The 17,961-nt window shown below is 40.0% G+C and overlaps 1 protein-coding gene across 1 annotated transcript in view; it reads left to right on the top strand.

Moving 5' to 3' along the window:
• Window positions 1–17,961, top strand: part of JAG2 (jagged canonical Notch ligand 2) — a 73,635-nt gene that overhangs the window by 23,398 nt on the left and 32,276 nt on the right. Inside the window, exons 3-5 of the mRNA XM_035900390.1 lie at window positions 6,632–6,686; window positions 15,003–15,257; window positions 16,281–16,341. Of these exons, the coding sequence (XP_035756283.1) occupies window positions 6,632–6,686; window positions 15,003–15,257; window positions 16,281–16,341 (371 nt within the window). The remainder of the gene's footprint in view (window positions 1–6,631; window positions 6,687–15,002; window positions 15,258–16,280; window positions 16,342–17,961) is intronic.

Below are 17,961 nucleotides of genomic sequence, written 5' to 3'. Positions count from 1 at the left end.
TGGGTGTTAAATTTGATGTAACAACTCCAAGACTGACTCTAACTTGTTCACCTGTTGTTTTTATTTGTGCTCCTTTTGCAATGAAATGAGTCTTAATAGTCTAGACATCTAGATTTCCCCCTCCCACCCCCATATGGATACACGCCCCTCCAGTTTTGACTTCGCTGAGTTTGAGGGAGGAGTGGAATGAAGTGCTTAAACTCGTGTAGGCAGACATATCAGCCTCTTGGCTGTTAACCATGGCAAAAAATACCCCCATCTCCCTTCCCCCCACAGTTTTTCAGGCTTCCTAAAGATTGTCAGGTGGGGCTAATTCATAAAGAGTTCCCCTCATACAACAGTAGGGCTCCAAAGCATGTAAATACCATCTCGCTTTTGTGACTGGGCCAAGAGGAGTATAACTGCAGTAATTGCTCTCAAACAGAAGGCTTCAACTTGCTCAGCTGCTTTCTGCTATCTGCTGTTGATGTTTGCGGTACTGTAACCTGGCCTTCCACAGCACTCCTAACAAAATGGGTTTGGCCCTGGTTTCCAAAGGGAAGGCTTTTGTTTAGGACTTGCTATGCCAGTGGTGCTTACTTCTCAAATGAAATTGAGGGTTTAGAGGATGGGCATCGTTATGATTTTGCGTGGTGGAATGGCCTCTGCATTCAGCAGACAAGTTCTTGCATGTGAGTGTGGCTGAAATATTGTTCAATTTTCAAAAAACAGCCCCCTTCCCCATCTGAAATAGGGAACACTTATTCCTTCAGTAAAGGACTCTATTATGTCTTTATAATGGCTGTTCCTTAAAAGATCAACCCGCAGGCTTGTTCTGTCTGTCTGCCCTTAAACCTGTGTTGAAGATGAGTCCTGGACCTTGTCAGAATCTTTCATCATATCTTCCTTACTCCCCTTGCACTTCTGGCTTATTCATGAGGAAGTTGTAAGAACTTGCCTAGCTGCAGAGCTCCTGGGGAAGGAAATGGAGTATGTTTGCCTTCAAGTCAGCTTTTTCCATGACAAACAGGCTATTTGGGGGAGGGGGAGAGGTGCTGAAAGAAAAGGTGGTGGGGAGGAACCCCCAGACCTGTGCTTGCCTCGTTTGTCTAGAAGTTTCTTAGGAAAGCAAATCTGAGAGTTGACCATGCTGATCAAGACTTAATGGACTTGGTTACAAGAAATATTGGTGATGACTTATTCCAGAAGTTACAAAATTAGACTAGTAATAAGAATAGTGATATGCTGCTGTTGTTTGACCTATTTTTACAGTCTGAGTGTTCAAATACAAACGTTGCTTATCCTTGATGGAGATTTGAAAGGAAATGGTACTTACTGATGATGAGACCCTGCATTTACTGTGTGACTGTGGAACAGGAAGATAACATGGGCTCTGGATTTGTTTAGGAGCCACATTTTGTTCTACTTCATAGCAGCTTCCTGATTTATTCTGAGGTTTTTCCCTGTAAAAACTCCAGTCAGTCTTGTTATTTAAATGAAATTGATAATTCTTTGTTAGAATAAAGGTATTTTTACATACAACAGCTTGTTATTGATGCAGAAAATGTCAAGTATGGATCTCAGCTCAACCTTAGCTTTTTGCATTTTTTCAGACTTTTGAGTCAGAGAATGCAAGTTCTATATCTGATTGAAAGTGCTGTCAGCAGATTGATTATCTTTCTTGGGTTGAAAAGTCTGACATGTCTGGCTTACCAAAAAAATAAAGCCCTTTTGAATGTTGATTTGCGAATATCAAGGTAATACTAATAGTTCATGAAAAGACAATGCCAAACCAATATTACAGGTCTTGTTTCCCCCCCTCCCCAGAAAGGAGGTCGCTGGGATAGCATGGGGAGTGTTTTGTTTAGTGTAAACAGTGGAATAATGCTTTGAAGTTGCTTTTGTCAACACCTATCCTGAGAAAAACACAACTGAAGCAGCATCACCAGGATAAACAGGCTTAATTTGTATCTTTCCAAACTGCTTGGCATATCTATTTAGTGAACTCCTACAAAATGGCTCTTTCATAAAGCTGTGCTCTTCTGCAGAAGTGCGCTGATGCTCTTCTTACTTGTAGCCTTTAACATCTTCTGGTTTTTGACTTAATGAGCACAAATGCCGTCTTGTGTTCAACTGTCTCTGGAAGATAAACCTAGACACCAAAGTCAGTAGAAACAAGTGTACTTTTAATGCTTGATGTTCACCCCCATACACTCCCCTCCAACCTGTGCCATGGTCACTTCTAAAATATTTTCTGAATATTTTGCTAGTAGTAGTTGAAATAAACAACATACGCTACTTTACAAAGCCTTTTTTTCTTGTGTGTAAGAACAGACTGGAATGTGTACGCCCTGCTGTTGTGAGGTGCTGGTCATATCAGCCTACAAGAGTTCTGCACAAGTTAGAAAAGAAGCGGGTGTGGTGGTGTTCATGTATTATGCATAAAAGACTCATGAATTTGGGGCATTTTAGGATACTTGTTACAAAACTTAAGAGTTTTCTGTTAGATTTATGTGGGAATTTGAACACACTTATATGTATATCCATAGCCTCAGTGGAGAGCTTCCTGCCTTAAATAGCTTTTAAGCTAGCCTGTTCTTATTAAAGATATATTAAAGAGCCAACATACTGCTGGATGATGTGAGGCATTTAAAGATTCACAGTATGGGTAGACCTCAGATTCTGGACAAGAGCTAAGTTAATGCAAGTTCTGTAATTATTTTCTGGAAGCACAATTTAAGAAAGGTGTTGTCTGGTGTAAGTATCTGTGCTACAGAAGAGTTACTTGCAGTTGCTGCTAGCAGATGACATGCAGCGTAGTCTGTGTTAGAGACTTTCTGTTGAAGAGCACAGACGGGACTAATGCAAGCCAATGGTAGAACTCTTATAAAATGAGTATGTCTGTTATGTAAGCTAGAAGTATTCTTCAGAATTTATATCCGTTAGTGTTATTCAGCCTGTAGCTCTCGCTCTGGTTACTGGGCAGGGTTACAGTATAGGTGAGTGTATGGATATTAAAATTTCCACTCATAAATGCTTTTGATAGTCAAACAAATGTTTCTGATAGTTGAGCAATAACTGGAAAGCTCTCAGTGCAGCATAGTATGAACATATTTGGTAACACTGATGCTACTTTGTAAGTTTTCAGCTGTTTTAAATTGAAGTGCAAAATTCAAAAGAATTTATGCAGATCTTGTGCAAGACTTGATACTTGTGGTGGGGGAAAGAGGGGTTTTTTTTTGACCCAGTAGATTAAGGATCCATTTCCTGTTCTCAGGTGTAGTAACTGTAACATGACAGTCCATCACACTACTGCAGAGAGGAATTCCTCTTTGAAGTTATTGACTAGCTGTAGGTGAAGAAGAGATGACAAGTTGGGTTGGTAACCATAACTGTCTTTTCTAGAGGTAGAATAGCCGCAAAAATCAGTTTCTCTCTTGATTACATTCTTACTATGTCTGTTAGGGGTTTTTGAAGGGTGACTGTGTAACTGTCAGTAGAAAGCAGGAAGTTGCACAACTGAGAACTGTCCCAGTTGAAACTGATTTTCCAGTAAATGCGCATCTGTCTATCAGTACCATTTACTGCCATTTGGATAACATCTCTAATCTCCTACAAGTGTGACTACAAGCCTTCTGAAAATGTTACACTCTGTATGCTTGTTCACGTGTAAACAGCCAAATGCTTGCCTGTTAACCCAGAAGTAGATGTGGGGAAACTGAGGCTATGGGATGCCAGTAAGCAAAAGGATTTGATAGTGTGGGTCTTGTCTCTGTTGTGTATGTTCTTTTAAGCTTTTTATAGATGGGCTTATAGTTCTTGATGGCCGTCAGTGGGAGGAGGGTAAAAGCAAACACTTGAAACCAGGCCTGTGCAACCTGGGGCTTGCAGTGCCCCATCCTTGCCCTGCCTGCCACCAGGAGGCAGCACGGGCTGCAGAGGTCAGTTATTTGGCCAAGAAATTCAGTTGTTCCCTGTCTTGGAAGAAGAGCTGTGCACCAGTCATAATTGCTTGTAACGTACTACTAGGTTTCTGTGAGGTAGTAGAGGAATATTTTCAACTCCAGAGTTAACGCCAGCTTACATGGTCAGATTTGCTACCAGAGCTATGGGGCTCCTTATTTTAAGCATCTTAAAATTGGTAGAATGCCTCTTTATGCCCATTCACACCTTTCAGCATGTGCACGCTGGAACAGTGCATTGCGTGGAGCTCTCTTTACCCACAAAAGTTCCCTAGCATCCCTGGCAAATATACAAATCTTAGTGCATTGCGTGGAGCTCTCTTTACCCACAAAAATTCCCTAGCATCCTTGGCAAAGATACAAATCTTGAACTTTCAAGTGGAACGATGGGAAGGCATAGTTGACTGATCTGTTTCTGAAGACAGCAAGTCCAACTTAAATTTTCGCCTGTGTGGGCAGTCAGATGCAACAGCCAATTTGCAGTGAGAAACACCAGCACTTGCATAACGGGAGTAAGTGGACATCTGGAAGCACTTGAGCACTATTTTGTACTTGTAATACAAATCAATGGAACACAGGAAAACTGAGGGATATGTTAGAAGATCAGTTGTTAAAAGCAGGAGAGGTGGATAACAGAGCTTTGGGTCATGCACTGATTTGCAGAATTGTGCCTAGGTTAACACTTCTACTTTTGACCCAAAATAAGGAGACTTGTAATTGCTGGAAGATAATGTTAGGGCAATACTATATAGTACTTATTTTCTGATACTATTCACTTTACATTTATTTTTCAGGTAGCAGTTTAGGAGAGGGGTGGCAGGTAGTGTTCTCAGAGTACAAGAGGATCCTATCCTGCTTCCCTAAATTCTGAGATTGGGGGGCAGGGGAGAGCAGGGAGTTGGAGGGTGAAGCTAGTGAAATGCTCCACTAACATTTGTTTCCAAAAAAATGCATGGAATTGAGTTGTGCTATGTTGTCATACCTCAGAAGTAGAGGCCTTTAGTTTCTCAGCTGATCTCCATCAGTTGTTCTTTTCTAAAGGCAGTTCAAGTCAAAGTATTCCTCTGTCCATTGTAGTCATTTGCTGAGCTTCCTTTTTCCTTCCTTCCTTGAGCGATGGAAAATCTTCCCTAGTATATGTCTGAAGGCTGAAAGTACAGAAGCAGCACTTTTCAAAGGCGCATAGCTTGTGGTTTATGTGTTAATGTAACTAAGCAATAGAGAAATACGTGCTTGGTTAAGTACATTTCTCAACAGACTAATTCCTTGCTGTAGTCATGAAGGAGCTCGGGCAGAGCCCTTCTGCTTAGGGTACTGCACTGATCTTCCTTGTTGCTGCTGCTGTTCTAAAGCAGGGAGACTTTAGTATTGCTATCAACCCTTCTTGGTGGGGAAGTGAAGGGCATACAAAGCACTTAGGAGCTATTTCAAAGCAAAAATGTACATCTCTTGATGTAACAGTAAAATAGTCCTAAGCACCCTATGAAAGACAGATGAATATTTACATACTACCCTTCCTAAGACAGTGCTCTTAATTTCTTGGCTGAACATTCCCAGGTCCATGTGAATTCATAGATTGTTAGCCTGTGAATTGTGCACCCATTAAGGCTTGGCTCTGCTGTATTTAAGGAGCTTCAGTTTTTGGTGTGGCTTGCCTCTAAGCACAAAGATGTATACATGAGGGTTTCAGAATAGTGGTGCAATAACCCTTTCTCTTCTTGGAGGTTTTTTCCTTGGTTTTAAATGTATGTGAGAATCTCAATGTTAACTTGGACAAGTGGGGAACTATCAAAGCTGAAGGGTTTGACAGCTGCTCTTGTTAAACTCAAAACAGGTAAACATTACATATATGCATAAGGTAATTTTTTCCTAAATAAGTTTAGTATTTGAATATCAACAACTATCCTACATATTTGCTCATAAAAGCAAGAAAAATGCCTGAAGCCTTGCTTTAGTGAAGTAAAGACTTTGTTTTTTCCAAATCACTTTAAAAGTGTCCAAAATAGTGTTTTTCTTCTTTCCTCAGGGGAAAGAATATTACCAAGTGAGCTTCCTTTAACAACTTCTGTTAGTGCCGTGTCTTTTGCAGGTCCTTTTTTCACACTACCCCTTTAATGAGAAAGAAGTCTAAATTCTTGATCAATGCTGGGTGGATTTTTGTGTGTTTCTTCTTTAGGTATGTTTTTCTGGAAAACAGCACACAAGATCTGTTACATAGACTTATCTTTCATGTGCTTCCTAGAGGGTGGCTCTGATTTTATTCCTTTCATTTGGTCTTCAGTTGCTTAAGTCTTAAATATCCTAGCTGTTTCTCAACGTTAAGAACCCTTCGCTTCATTCAAACCTTTTTAGGGCCACTTCTGAAAAGGATTTCTGTGGCTAAGCAAAGCTGAGAATTAGATGCAGTGGGAGGAGAATAATAATAATAATTCAGTCCTTGGTGTGTGCGGGGGAATGTTTTTGTTTTGCTGTTAGCATGCTTTGCCCCACCATTTTTAATGCTGTTATATTTCATGCTTTTGAGAAGATGCCTTCAAGGGCTTTCACATGACAGCAGAAAAGTGAATTTTTTAACTGGTTTCAGCTGGCTTTCTTGTAGCAGGAGTATCTGCTTATTCCAAATCACTGTGTGTCTGGTGTGCAACAGTAGTTTTTTATAACTATCTAACTGGTGTCTTGTTTCTTTTCAGAGATCATTCACATTAATATTAGAAGCATGGGATTGGGATAATGATACAAAAGCTGGTGAGTATTTACGTAAAACTTAGAGTTTTCACTTTGTGCTGCATGTACACAGATTGGGGAGGGGGAAATGGTATGCTGCTGCAAGTAGTCATCCCTCCAAATCAGTCTGAATACAAGCCCACTATCTAAGTAAAGGGCTTGTACAAATCCAAGCAGTGAATATTGGGTTAGGAACTATGAAAAGTTACTACTGGCAGGAAAAAGAATGGATAACAGTAAGTGAAGGTTGTAATACATGACTCTTAACAATTAGCTTTAAAAAAATGTTTAAAAATCATGTTAGGCCCTTTTCTTTTAAAGCAAAATTGTCTGTGCTGTAGAGTTACACTCTGAATTCTCCTCAGTTTACCCAAAACCACACTGTGCAATACTTTTCATGTTCAGGTAAACAAATAAGCATTCTTGCTCCCCATAAAGAAACTATGCTTGATGGTTTTTGAAAGTGTTCTAAATCATGGCATGTTTCTGTCTGTTTCTCTTCAAGTACTGAAAGTTACCTTGCATTTCTGGTCTGTAAACGCTCATGCTCAGTATCATAGCAGGGCTATTGATCTGAAGGAAAAACAGGATTATCGTGTAAATACTTCAAAATCATATGAAGGTGCTGGTTGCCATGTTGTTGCTAAAGTAGGACTCCTGCTTGAACCTATTCTTTGGTAATGGTTTGCAAACCTGTCTTAAAATAATCAATGCTTTTGGCTACAAGTGTAAGTGAACTTCAAACTTTCATTGTAGTTAACGACGGACTATTTAATCTTGGCTGGGATCAGTATAGAGGAAGATAAATGTTTGGACATTAAGATAGCAAGGTTGATGTCCCAAATCATCATCAGTTTCTAATTATAGGTTCCATTCTCTGCTGTTTCACTGACCATTCTTATCAAGATGCATTAAGCATAAAAAATTGCCAAGCTCAATTGCTATTAAGGCTATGTTAGAGTTTGAGTCCTTTTCCTTGAAGATTGGGATCAGTCTCACTTGCGTTTTCCTGACAGACTTTCCTAATGTAGAGATTTTCTTAACATACTCTGTCTCCAGTGATAGACAAAGTAATGATGAGTTTGCAGTTTGTTCCTGAAGCCTCTCTCTGTTAGGATTAAACTTCTTTTGTCTTGTTGTTTAACAGCTCCTCAACCTTTTCTAATAAGTATTTTTTCTTTAGATATCTGGTAATGGATGGCTGGGCCCAAAGAGTTGTGGTGAATGGCACCACAGAGTGGTGGCACAGAGTTGTGGTTGGTGGCTGGTCATGAGTGATGTTCCCCAGGGTTCAGTAGTGGGGTCAGTTCTGTTTAATACCTTTATCAGTGATCTGGACAAGGGGATCGAGTGCGCTCTCTGTAAGTTTGCAGATGACACCAAGTTGTGCAGCAATGTTGATTTGCTTGAGGGTAGGAAGGATCTACAGAGGGCTCTGGACAGGCTGCATTGATGGGATGAGGCCAACTGTATGAGGTTCAACAAGGCCAAGTGTCAGGTACTGCGCTTGTGTCCCAACAACCCCATGCAACACTACAGGCTTGGGGATGGGTGGCTGGAAAGCTGCTTGGCAGAGAGGGATCTGTGGGTGCTGGTCAACAGTTGACTGAATGTGAGCCAGCAGTGTGCCCAGGCCAACAGCATCCTGGTTTGTATCAGGAATAGTGTGGCCAGGAGTAGGGAAGTGATCGTTCCCCTGTACTCAGCACTGGTGAGGCCGCACCTCATACTATGTTCAGTTGTGGGCCCCTTACTTCAAGAAGAACATTGAGGGGCTGGAATGTGTCCAGGGAAGGGCAACAAAGCTGGTGAGGAGCACAAGTCTTACAAGGAGTGGTTGAGGGAACTGGGGTTGTTCAGCCTGGAAAAGAAGAGGCTGAGGGGAGACCTTATTGTCCTTTACAACTACCTGAAAGGAGATTGTAGCCAGGTGGGTGTTGGTCTCTTCTCCCAAGCAATAGAATAAGAGGAAATGGCCTCAAGTTGCACCAGGGAGGTTTAAATTGGATATTAGGAAAAAGTTTTTTTCATTGAAAGGGTTGTCAAGCATTGGAATGGGCTACCCGGGAAAGTGGTTGAGTCCCCATCCCTGGAGTTATTTGAAAGATGGGTAGATATGGTACTTAGGTTTAATGGTGGACTTGGCAGTGCTAGGTTAATGGTTGGACTTGATGACCTTAAAGGTCTTTTTCTACCTAAACGATGCTGTGATTCTAAGTAATTCGTATTGCTGCAACCCTTCAGCTGGTCCACAGTCTTTTTGAATGGCACTTCCCAAAGCTGGACATGGTATTCAAAATGAGATCTTGTATGCTCACCGGGGTAAGCCTGAATCTTGAGTAAGTTTAGATATCCTACATAGCAACAGATTGAAGGCATCCTCTTGAATGCTTTGTTCAAAAAGTACTATATGAAGCTAATTCCTTGAAATAGTTTCCAGTTTGGGAATAATTTACCTAGGGGCAGCTAGTACAGCCAATATTGGAATATTCATGCCCTAGTTCTATGTGGCAGATCAGCTTGTGAGATGGGTGTAGATGGGGGTGAACATGAAGAGCCTATCCTGCAAAACAGATCTGTATGCGTTTAAGTGCTGAACTTTTTTTTTAATAAGCTACTTAGCAAGTTAGAAGAGCATTATTTATTATGTTTATGTCTTAGAATTTGCAGAATCCTCTTGCAAATCTGTAGCTTTAAACCCTGTTTTTTTTTTTTAAAATATGCTTGAAAAGGGAACAGTCACGTTAGACTTGTATTGTCTTTCTTATGCCTTTTAGTTTTTTAACATGCTCTAACAAATCTTTTTACTTGCACTGATGTAACTTTTTTTTTTCTTGAACTTGAGGACAACAGGATATAGTGTCTTTTGGAGGCCCAGTGGGCCATCTCCTTAATTTAACAGTTTCTATGAGCTACAGGAGTCTATATAAGTGTCAGATTACAGTTCAGCTCTCATGAGAAACTGCTAATGGAAGGTGAATTTCTCTTTAATATAGGCTGCCAGGAAGGTGCTGTTAAGCTGTATTGAATTTGAAACTTGGAAGGCTTGCCATGTGAATTTAGGAAGGCTTTCTTGGCCTATAATTTAGCAGAAGACTAGCTAAATGCTTGTCTTGGTTAAATGTTTCTGTAGTCTGTTTATTGTGTGATAGAGATCTGTTGCTTTGCCATGCTGCAGTTTAGACTTGCATATTAGATTTCTAGGAAGAATTCCTTAATGCTGAAGATTTTATTTTCTTTTTTTTTTGTTTGTTTGTTTTTCTTTTTTTGTTTCTTTTCTTTTTTTGGGTGGTCTTGGCAGAGAGTCCTATAAGTCCTCTAGTAGGTTTTGCCTTGTGAATCTGTCAAGAAACAAAGACGCTTCCCTTGTATTTCTGTAAGGACTGCTGAACTGCCAAACAGGGACAGATCAGTAAAAATCATGTAAGCGAATAGGAAAGGGAATATGGCAACTCCTCCAGAGACAAGGCAAACAATATCTGCATTCTGGAGGGGTGAAGAGAATATATGTGGAAAGCTGGACTCCTTACCATATCCTGAACATTGAGCTGATCTCTGGATCAGGTTACATGTGTCGTCTTCTGTTGCTACTGTAAGAAAGATTAATCAAAGTAATTGCCAGAGTCTGTTTATAAGCTGATGAATTAGTTCCAAAGTAAGGTTTTGCTTTCCTTAATGGGGATGAGTAAGGCTGAAAGTTAAATGCAGGTCCTGTGTTCCCACTTGGACTTTAAAGTGGGTATATATGAAAAAACCAAACAAAAATCCAAACAACAACCCAAGCAAAAAAATAAAAAATAAAAAAAACCAAACAAAAACAACAACAAAAAAAAAGCCTGGAAAGAGGGGTTTCCAGTGAACAACTTGAAGGCTTTAGAACTGCATCCAGCTCTGAAGCCCTCAGCATAAGAAAGACATGGAACTGTTGGAGTGGGTCCAGAGGAGGGCTGCAAAAATGATCTGAGGGCTGGAGCACCTCTCTTATGAGGACAGGCTGAGGGAGTTGGGCTTGTTCAGCCTGGAGAAGAGAAGGCTGCGGGGAGACCTGATTGCAGCTTTCCAGTACTTAAAGGGGGCCTATAGGAAAGATGGGGGAAATCTTTAGTAGACAGCTGTGCAGGGCAAGGGGTAATGGTTTTAAACTGAAGCAGGGTAGGTTTAGACTGGATATAAGGAAGAAATTCTTTACAATGAGGGTGGTGAAACACTGGAACAGGTTGCCCAGAGAGGTAGTGGAGGCCCCATCCCTGGAAACATTCAAGGCCAGGTTGGACAGGGCTCTGAGCAACCTGATCTAGTTAGCGGTGTCCCTGCTCCCTGCAGGGGGGTTGGACTAGATGACCTCTAGGGGTCCCTTCCAACCCAAAACATTCTATGATTCTAACAGTTCTCATTCTTCCTTCCCTCTACTGACCTAGAATCCTGTATTTTTGCTTGCACCCATCAAAAGAAAGGTCCTCAGAGCAGATCCGTCAAGTACCATCTCAAGAACAAGTCTGTCAGGGCAGATGTTACCCCAGTACTTGCCTCAAACTACAAAGTTGTAAGGGGGGCTTTGCGACCCCGATTCCTGAATTACTCCTCTCCTGTGGTTTTTTGCTTCTTGGTGCAGCAGGGTTGGCTTGGAGGGAAGCTTTTGGCAGTACAGTGTTACCACTTGTTTGCTTTGTGAGGCTGGAGGAAGCTGCCTTAGATACAAAGTCATTGTAAAGGGCCTGTTCTCTGTCATCTGTCACAGCAGTTCATGCTACTTTCCAGGTAAGTCATTTGACTTGGCAAACTTCTTAGTTGTATTGCAGAGGTCTTGGCAATGCCTGACCTAGCACTGCCATTATCAAGCAAGCTGACATCTTCATGTGTGAAGTAACTTTCCATTTGACTACATGCCTACTGTGGGGATGCAGTGGTTGCCTTTCTCTTTTGTGTTAGTCAGTAGGAGGCTTAATCTGTCCTTACGGCTTTTTGAAATGGTTGCTTGAAAAAGGCTGGACACAACGTACTTCCTGAGAAGGGCACCTCCTACTCCTTTGGCCATGAAGTTCTTATACTACCATGTGTGTTTCCTAGCAAACAGCTACCAGCATCGCCTTTTGTATTGCCCTGTGAGTGGCTTGTTGGGAATGTCTGTATGGCTCCTGATTGCACAGTTATAGTTAAATATTCTTCAGATAACGATTGCTCTTCCAAAAATCAGATGCTTAAGTAAAGAACCACCTTTTATCTATCATCTCCTTTTACCCAAACATCTGTGCCACTGTCTGCTTTTCTAGAGACTTGTAGCAAACTTCTTTGTAATCAAGAAGCCCTAGTGCTTCGGGGGGTGAGGTGGGGGGGGAGGTTCGAGTAGTGTATGCTACTTTTTTGACTGGTCACTAGACAAATTCAGTTATGCAGCTCATTGCCTTTACTGGGGGCAAAAAGTGATGTGTGTGAGTTCCTAACGTGAGTTTTAATGGTAAACCAGATTCAGGGAGCAAACTTGTATGATCAAAGCAGTTAAATGTGAGAGGCTGAATACCTTCAGAAACACTGGCATTGTGGAGGAGGAAGGGGGAACCTTGACAAACATGTTCCTCCCTGTGATTAGAGGTCTCTTTGGAAGATGCGCCTTCTATTTGGGATCAGTTTTAAATTTGAAGTAAAGTAGCATTCTCATACTTTGGTACTTAATTTAGTATTAAAAACTAAATGACTTGGGGCTGATTTCCTGATGCCTTTTGTGGTTCAAGGGTAAATTATTTGGCTTGCTTGTTTAGGCTGTTAAGCCCTATTTTTACTGATAAAAGCTAAAGGAATAGCTCTTAAGACTCAGAATACATTCTTTTTCACAGGAATCAGTGATGATAAAGTTTGTTCAAAAAAAAAAAAAGGGCTTATTTCCCCTGTCCTCAACCCCAGGTATTAAGAGAACTGTTCTGCATAGGTGTATTTGCAATAGCTGTACTGCTTGTTCCGGTTGTTTAACTGTCTGATGAATCTGTATTAGCCTGAAGATGCTTGATAAGATTTTAATTATCTAAGTCTCTCCTTTAATCTCAGGACCTGTTCTTCAGTCCATCTGATGCACTTTGAGGAAACACTTTTATAGCAGTGGCTGTTGCAGCTGTTTTTAATGAGCCTATGTTGCTTGTAGCTGGAAAATAGCTCTATAATGCATATTTGCTATTTGTTCAAATTCCTTGACCATCTAATGATTCAGCATTTTTCCTTTAGAGTTTTTCATCAAGGTTTTCAGATCAATAGTCATTGGGGAAGAATAAGATTGTGAAAGGATGTTGAATCTAATAATGAACTTTTAATGGTGACTGGTGGTATGATAGACAGCCTGTTCAGTCAAAAAGAAAATGCAGGCAGTTTTTTCTAGCTTGCAGGTTTCTTGTCTACTCTTACACTGACACATGCTCCTGGCTGACAGAGGAGTTCACGTATGGGAATTTGGGAATTAAAGAACAGGGATAGACTTCAGTGTGTCTTGTCTAGCCATAAAGTGTTCTATGCAGACTAGTCCAGGCAGGCATGAATTGTAGCCTATACATGGCAATACCACTCTTAATTATTAGAGCAGACATACTTGGAGTTCTTAATAATTGGAGAACCTTTCGATGCTTAATTAAAACAGCTTTTTTTTTTTAGTTTGGTATTCCTTAATTTCAAGAGGACAGATTTTTATGGTAGAAGCAAGCTTGAAAAAAAGATGTTACAATAACAAAATGTATTGCAGAGCCCACTACTTCTGTAGCTTTCCTTTTCCTTTAACTTTGGAGTGACTGAAAATTGTTGCTCGAGTCCCTTTACATGCTGAGAGGGAAGTGCAGCTTTGGTGACAGATGTGCAAGATACATCTGCTGTCAATAAGTTCCTAGGTGAGAAATAGTCACTCCTTTGGTTTTATTTTCTAAACCAATTAGGCTAATGAGTTCTAGAAAGTAAGTAGGTGAAACACATTTGCTGGAAATGATAGTTTAGTATCACTTGCAACCATTTTGGCATGTTTTATATTATTGATAATCTGAAGTTTAGATTTGATCTCACTACCATTATATAGCCTCTTGCTGTGTGCAAGTTTTTGTTCTTCATTTCTCTTAACGTGCATTTTAAAGAATCTTTAAAGAAAATGGATGCTGAGGCATCTGAGCTGGCAATATTATAGCTGTTTCATAAATGGGTGTTAAACTCATGTATGCAAGTGGAGCTTCTGTACCTTTTTCTTGTCCTTAAATAGTGCTGGGAGTTCTGGCTGCCACTTGCAGAGTTGCTTAGAAAAACTCTTGCAGTAGGATGTTACCAGATTTGAATAGTGAAAACATTTGAAAACTCTTATCACTGGGATTAGTCACTGTTTACCTTACCCTTAACTGTGCTTTGCTTATTCTTAATGTTTACTGAAGCAATTGTATAATTTCATTGTACTGACTATAATTGTGTCTCACCACCTAGTACTGAAGCTTCTATACCAAGAATGAAATGGATAAGTACGAAGTTGATATTCATAAAAATGAATTGTGTTGGCAGTTCCATAATCTTACATCCTAGAATCCTCTTGTCCCATGTGACAGCTAATACTTTGTGCACGTTTGGTTGTCAGTTAATGGAGCCTGGCAGTAGCAGTGCTGCTGCTTTCTCTGAGGGCAAGGCAGGATGCTTATAGAGTGTATTGCAACAGTGATCATAATTATCAGTAGTTCCACTGGGGATAAGGATAAGCAGGATACAGAGCTGAGAATGGCCCCTTGACAATCCTGGGTTCACTTGTATGTTTCTTCTTAAAATGTCAAATACTAGCTGCACAAGTGCTTGCTAAAGATGTTTTGCCTCTACTGTAGAGAGAATGATTAAATGGAAAAAAGCTAGTTTATGTACATAATGAAGCCTACCAGAGCATTTACTATTGTTTAGTAATTTTGCAGCAAATTGAGTATGTGTTTTGCTTTATTTTTAAAATTAAACATGCACCAGAGAACTTTAATATCTCAGCTACTAGGTTATGCAGATTTTGCAATTTTATATGAACATAAAGAAGACAAAAAGAGCCTCAGATCAAGATAAAGCTGCTGGTTGTCAGCATGTGGGTGTGGTACGTTTGGCTGCCTTGAAAAATAAGCTATTTCCTATGGATTATGTTCCAGGGTTTTTTAATATTTCCTTTGGGACACTTTTAAATTGGCCTTCCTGTAATGAACTTTGCAAGGCAAAGGAAAATTTAGTTTTACAGTAGATCTTATCTTAACATTTTCTTTACTAGGTTTTCTCTTAACCAGTTGAATACTTTTTATTTGAATTGATATGCTCTTGTGTGCTATCTACTTACAACCTGTTGAATTTACTTTTTTTAAAAAGGTGAAGACTTGTTAATAGAACGAGTGGCACATGCTGGCATGATCAACCCAGAAGATCGATGGAAGACACTACAATTTAATGGTCCTGTTGCCCATTTTGAAGTACAAATAAGAGTGAAGTGTGATGAAAATTACTACAGCTCTCTGTGCAATAAATTTTGTGGCCCTCGAGATGATTTTGTTGGTCACTACACATGTGATCAAAATGGAAACAAAGCCTGCATGGAAGGTTGGATGGGAGAAGAATGTAAACAAGGTAGTACTGTTTGTGTCATTTTTAGATTAGTTCTAATGTATACATAATAGATATAAACTGCAGCAGATACTTCTGTAGTGTCAGTGCTGTAGCATAGTAATTTTAACACATACAGGCTTTGCCCTTTGAATACAAATCTATGAAAAAACATCCTCTGTGAAGAGTGGAGCCCAGGGCAGGATACAGTGCTGCTTGCGGTGTGTGCTGTGGGGGCAAACAGAACAAATTTAGGATTCAAAATAGTGAAACATCTTTTTGATAATTGACTTTATTCAATGGTGGTGTTACTTCAAAGCAAAATTATTTATTACATCTGTTAACGTAAGGTTTTATTGAACAGTGATGATATCAGTAATACTGTAGACTTTAATCCTGTACAAATGCCCTTGTAACACTATTTTTTGCAAATGGAAAAGTTTTAAGTGTAATGTATGCAAAGCTGAAAGCTTTTTGATAGCTCTTAATGTGAACAGAAATTCAAGTGTAGTCATCCTTTTTAATGTAGCACTCAATCAAATCTCATTGCATTTTGCCTTCAGTCTTAGTGAGTAATTAGTGCTAAAATGACTTGATGTACTCTGAGAGCTTTTTGGTTTTGTTTTCTGTTCCTTTTCAGTAAAAAGCCTGTTAATGAGAGGGGAGACAAATTCTAGGGCTTACTCAAGGTCGTGTATCCCTTGAAGCTTGGAATTCCCAACATAATACCAGTCTAATATCAGGTTTAAAAAACTAAATGTATTTGATAAATGTTTCGGTGCCAGTACTCTTGTTGCAAACCTATTTGGTAGCAACTTTTTCAAGGAGCTACCTTGTTATCTTTCATAAACAGTTGTAACAGGGTTCTGTTTTATGAAATAGCTAGCTGGAAGCAATGTCTATTGGAACATGGCAAAAGACAGTCTGCTTTGTGCAAGCAACAGACAGGCTAAATGACAGAAGCCCAGCTGAACGGTTCCAGATTGTTGCTGTACTAATGGATACCTGGCTGCCCAGACTGATGCCTGCACCTTTTTCTATTTACAGCTGTATGTAAACAAGGATGTAATTTGCTCCATGGGGGTTGCAGTACACCTGGGGAATGCAAGTAAGTCTGCATGCTTGAGTATCTTATGAGTACTCACCTTTCCAGTATCTTCTGTGTATGTTGCTACTTTCAAAAAGTCTACTCTTACTATGGAATTTTTTCCATTTTAAACATGGATGCTAATAGATCTGAAGTAGATTTCAAAAGTGTAAGAATTGCATATACTTCATACTGTCTTGCAATCCTATTCTATTTTCTGCATGTATAGGACTGAACAGATCTGCTTCATGTAATCCAAAACTATGCCATTGTCAAATGAGAGTAATCTGTCTTCTTTTTTTTTTTTTTCTTTTCAAAATCCTTAGGAGCTTTGATCTGTTCCCCTCAAATAAAAAGGGAACTTGCTTGTTGGACTGTTACAACTCAGAAATGCTCGAAGTGCTAGAACACTCAAATATACGTATTGAACACAAAAATATAGTAAACAGCTTTTCCAAGAAGAAAGGGAAAAAGTAGCTACCCCAATCTAAAGTTTCTACCCCAAAGTGAATGTTTTTTGGTCCCTAAATCTGAGAGAACAGAGCCTGAAATGTTCCCTTAACTTTGTGATGAAGCCTAAGTAACCTCTGAGTTGATTGTTTCCTTGTAAGAGTTCAGGCATCTAATGCAGCAGGTCAAGGGGAAACGGGTGTTGAAGAAACGGGATAGGTCTACTTGCAAGTTTGGGATCCTGTGTAAGTTCTTGAGTGTGTTTGTGGTCAGTTGTATGCATCATTGTAAGAGTGGATTTGTGCGGTGGTTGTTTTGTAAGCTGCATTGAATCCGCTTGCTTGGAATGATGTGAAGCTGCCAGAACCCCTGAGAGCTGACAAATACCATTTGTGGCAAGGTGTGATAGTTTAAGGCAATTCTGCTTCATCCTCCTACTAGCAACTACTACAACCGCCATAGAAGTGGCAGAAATAGGATGCGGGTTGTTTAGCTTTGCTGGGCTAAGCTGGGGTTGAAGTGCCAGTTTGTGAGCTGTGGCAGTTGACATGCAAACAAGTCCCATCCTGCTGGAAAGCCTGAAATTTGTGGTAGTGGAGTATGGCAGATAACAAAGTCCTAGATCATTGCACCACAGCGTGGTTTCTTACTGCCCTGGAACTTCCATCAAATGCTGCTGACTTACAGAAGATTTGGTGTGTTGTAGCTCTGAAATCTGACTGAAAACTGTAAATTCCTGTATATGAAGTGCAGTATTTCAGGCCATGTGCAGTTTCACTTCTGAAGAGCTATAAAACCTCTCTTAAAAGATTTTTTTTTTTTCCAAGGCAGGTGTTTAAAACATGGCTTCCTTTTTGTAAGAAAGAATATTTCTATTTAACATTATTTAGGATCTTTTCCCATAATGAAATATTTTGCTTGTGATTTGAAGTATTTTGTGCCCCTGCTGCTTTTGGTGATCTTTTGGGTTACAAATAGAAATTGTGGTTGAGAGCTGGGCCAGCATCACTTCTGCCTGAGTGAGAAGTACTCCTTTCCTTCAGCCTTCCAAGAACACATTTTTCCCCTTGAGAACCTACTCTAATGGATTTTGATTCATGTAAGGGTTTCTGGAGTCCTGTGGGTATCAGAGGAGTGTCCTAGAGGCCTGTGAATGTTTGCTTTTCAAATGCGAGGAGCCTTTGAATAAAG

Source organism: Egretta garzetta, unplaced genomic scaffold (assembly GCF_000687185.1).
Source record: "Egretta garzetta isolate BGI_Z169 unplaced genomic scaffold, ASM68718v1 scaffold508, whole genome shotgun sequence".
NCBI lineage: Eukaryota > Metazoa > Chordata > Aves > Pelecaniformes > Ardeidae > Egretta > Egretta garzetta.
This window is presented reverse-complemented; position numbering and strand designations above follow the sequence as displayed.